Source organism: Elephantulus edwardii, unplaced genomic scaffold, assembly GCF_000299155.1.
Source record: "Elephantulus edwardii isolate Elephantulus edwardi_28Jun2011 unplaced genomic scaffold, EleEdw1.0 scaffold00042, whole genome shotgun sequence".
In the NCBI taxonomy this organism is placed as follows: Eukaryota; Metazoa; Chordata; class Mammalia; order Macroscelidea; family Macroscelididae; genus Elephantulus; species Elephantulus edwardii.
In genome coordinates, this window is record NW_006399792.1 from 547,511 (window position 1) to 551,872 (window position 4,362).

General features: G+C 36.8%; 1 protein-coding gene across 1 annotated transcript in view; it reads right to left on the minus strand.

Moving 5' to 3' along the window:
• Nucleotides 1–4,362, minus strand: part of IBSP (integrin-binding sialoprotein) — a 17,769-nt gene that overhangs the window by 7,774 nt on the left and 5,633 nt on the right. The window contains exon 4 of the mRNA XM_006885239.1: nt 3,801–3,875. Within this exon, the coding sequence (XP_006885301.1) occupies nt 3,801–3,875 (75 nt within the window). The remainder of the gene's footprint in view (nt 1–3,800; nt 3,876–4,362) is intronic.

Here is a 4,362-nt window from a genome sequence, read left to right on the forward strand (position 1 = left end):
AAAACTAGGAGTTGGTTCTTTGAAAAGGTCAACAAAATCGATACTCCACTAGCAAAACTCACAAAAGAAAAGAGAGAGAAGACGCAAATAATCCACTACAGGTCATATTCAACCCATGGCACCTAATAACAACAGTTTTGTAATTTAAAAAATACAAGTATAATTATTTCCACAAACGTGATTAGTATTGCCTTGCTATGTATTTGTTGTTATGTGCCATCGAGTCTCCTGCAACTTATAGTGACCCTATGCACAATAGCTCTGAACTCTGCCCTATCCTGAGCCAGTCTTACTGACTCCTACCCCTGCCAACACAGTTACTATGTCAATACATCTCATCTGGGGTCTTCCTCTCTAGCACTATCTCTCCACTCCTCAAGGATGATGTTCTTCTCCTGGGATTGGTCCTTCCTGGCCACATGCCTAAAGTATGTGAGATGGAGCTTCAAAATCCTTTCCTCCAAGGAGCAGCCTAGTTTCACTCTCTCCAGGATAAATCTTTGTTCTCTTAGCAAGCCATGTTCAAGACTCTTTTCCAGAATCACACTCAAACGCACCAATTCTTCTTCTGTCATCTTTGGTCATTGTCTGGCTCTCTGATGCATAGCAAGGATTCTGAAGACCATGGCTTAAATTAGGCACACCTTAGTCTCCAGACTGACATTGGCTCAATGGTAATAGGTTTCTTTATGGTGCCTTTAAAAGTAAATGGTCAGATTTTCTTGTGAGGCAACTCTTGATTGGCTTTGAACCACCAATTACATGGGCTTTGCAAGTGCTTAAACTTTTAAGTTTCCCAGTAAACTCCCTATCAATCCACTCAAAATCCTAAAATGACTGAAGGAAGCATGTATTTGTGAGAACATGGATTCACTGAAACTTTCATCTACTAATGATGGAAATTTACACCGGAACAACAACATTGAAAAGCATTCGACTGAATCTACTAAGGTTGAACCTATGCTTGTATTTTGGTCTAAAAATTAATTTCTAGGTAAAATAACCTACAGAATTGAAGACATATGTGTACTAGAATACTAGAATGTTCATAGCACCATTATCTGTAATAACTTAATATTGGAAATTAACAAAATTGTCATTAAAATAATTATAATTAATTATTATTATAATTTTAGTAGATTCACAAAATACTGATGACAATGACCCATCTATTGCCACAGAACAATATGGATGGATTTCTGAGTTGAAAGCAGAAGTTGCTTATAAAAAAGTACCTGCTGTATGATTCCATCTATATAATATACAGAAACAGGAAAAAGTAGCAGTGTCCAAGATGAAAATAGTAGTTCCCCTATTTGGAGTTGGTTAATCAACAGAATGGAACACAAGACAAATGCTGCCTTCTAATGTAGGTGTGGTTACACCTGTCCAGTTTCTGAAAGTTCAATAAGCTGTATACTTAAGACAATTGTTTTATATATATTTCTTATTTCAATAAAAATTCGCAAGTGGGGCTCATTTATGAGTCAGCAAAATGTACAATCAAATAGGAAATACACCCAAGCATATTTTATTTGCTCATGTGGAGCTGAATACTAGAGACTCTATACTCAGCCTTAAATTCAAATGGAATTTCAGGAAAAACATGGAGGAAGCAAAAAATTTCAGAATTTCTTTAGATGGGAGATTCAGTTGTATTCATTGAATATCTGTTAACTCTTTTAAGGAATGATAAGTGGATTTTTTATTCCTCTAAAGTGTCAAAAACAAGCTGCCAAATATTTATTAGGTACTACATGTACCAATTCCCATAAGACACTTTGGTACACACTGTGAGAAGATACATACCATAACTCCTTCCCTGTGAATGTAGCCTAGGATTGTCAGTCTTCTGAAGTATATTGTTATGTGCTGCCAAGTCACCTGAGACTCATAGTGACCCTATGTACAACAGCTCTAAACCCTGCTCTATGCTGCATCAATATTATTGTCTCTGACATACCTACTACCATTACCCCAGTCACCGAATCAATCCATCTCATTGACGGTCTTCCTCTCCTGCACTGTCCCTCCACCCTCCCAAGCATGACGTCCCTCTCCAAAGACTGGTCCTGCCTTGCCACATGTAGGTCAGACAAAGCTTCAGTATCCTTGCCTTCCAGGAGCAGCCTGATCTCACCCTCTCTAGAATGAATCTGTTCTCCTGGCTGTCCGTGGTTATTCAACATTCTTCTCAGGGGATAAATTATTGCAGGACTACAAGTGTTCATAAATTGTTGAAAAAAATTTTGATGTGCACATTTTGTGTAATATCCAAAATGAGTCCTAATCTGGCTCCATTTCCAAGTACCACACACAACTACTGGAGCACACTGGCAAGAAAATAAACACTCTAATTGGAAAATAAACTTGGCAAACAATATTATAATCACAGTACATCAAATAACTGTTGTTAAAAAGATTATTCTAGCTTAGTTTTTATGTAGGATTGCTATGTGAAAATCCAAGAAAAATTTGGTAGGATTTAGTAAGTGGTGTTTGTTCTAGTACTGATTTGCTGTTCTAGTAAGGCCTTCATACAAGTGCTTTGAATAAATCATGGTACTGGAAATGTGAATTTTGTGGCTAAAGAAACCCCCAAAAAACAAAAAGATAAAACAAAGTAACAATCTAATAATTTATGACTTCAAATTCCTTTACCTAACACTAAATCTCCTACTCCATTTTGTTTTCAAGATATTAAATATTTATCAATGATCGTTTTTTGGCTATCAATAGCTATTCATAAGTAGCATTTAAAACACTTAAATTCCCAAACAAGTGGATAGCTACAATTGATGATTCAGAAAAATTAACTTGCTAATTAGTGTGTTTCTATGGCAAGTAAGAACTGGTTCTTGAAGAAGGTCATCATGCTTGGAAGGGTGGAGGGACAGTGCAGGAGAGGAAGACCCTGGATGAGACATATTGATAATAGTAACTGGACAATGGGGGTTGATGTATAAGAGTCAGTGAGACTGGCTCAGGACAGGGCTGGCTTCAGAGCTGCTGTACATAGGGTCTCTATGGGTGGCAGGCGACTTGATGGCACATAATAACAATAGCAAAGAGAGAGCTCTGTTGGCTTAGCGGATAGAAAGTTATACTACCAAGCCAAAGGTGAGTGATTTTAATCTGCAGCCCTCAGGTCTGGTTTTAATTGGTTTTTGTAAAACATTATTCTAGTTGGATAGCACTGGTCTGTCCATTTGCTGTACAGAGGTAACTTGAAGTTACTGTGATGTTAAACACTGTGACGCTAATGTGTCAAATGTGATAATGGTTACCCATGGTGGACTGTGTTTGGTGGAGTCACTGATTAAAACAAGCTTGGAAGCAGGAGTGGCATCCACTTCCAAAATGGCTTGCCTCAGTAAACTATCAATGTGGAGAAACCATGAAAGTTATACAAGGGTTCAGTTCTTTCATTCATAGGGTCACTATGAGTTGTCTATGACTCCCTGGCACTTAACAACAACAACAACAATTATAATAATGTTCTATCCACTTAAACATTAAAAATACCTTTTATTACCATTTTTCAGAGTTTGTTCTTTCCCGCCACATTGAAAACAGAAATCTTTTTGCTTGTTTGTACAAGTAACTTGAACCCTAGGCTTCAAGTATCTGAAACAAGACATTTTGATTCATTCTTATTGAAATAACACTCCTTGTTCAAAATAGAAGACTGTGGGCTGTTGGTAAACTGACCACGGCTATTTGCTGAGTCCTGACTACAGGGGACTCATTTCTTCTTTGTTTTTTGTGCTGCCTGATTTGTCATCAAAAAGACTGCAGACATTTCTTACCTCTTCTTCCTCTTCCTCGTCTGAACTGTTACCGTCTCCATCTTCTTCAGATGAGTCACTGTTGGCCTAAAAGAAACAAAAAAAATATGCATATGTATACATACCAAGCAATAATTAAAATATATTGCTTAGATCGTAACATCAGCACCACATAAATATATGTGCAAACACATTAATGTTCCCCTCTAAATTGAGATGAGTGAATAAGCTAATGTGACAAAGATGAGATTAAGCATCTATTAAGTAGGATAAGAGAGACAGAAGTATTTTCAGACAAAATAGATCCAGACACCCCATTTTAACTTCTCAAGCTCTGCCAACATGTTGAAGCATTTTAACATGAAACAAAAGAAAATTATGAAATAATCACAAAATTGTTTATAAGAACAAGAGGATTATTTAGGGGGAATTTGTTATTGTTGTTGTGCTGGGTGTGTTTTTTTGTTTTTGTTTTTGTTTTTTTTTTAAGAAGGAATCTGGAGCCTAGAAAAGAAAGCTGTGACTTCTTCAAGCAATTTGAGATAGAACTTGGGTTAAGATACCCATTGCTTTA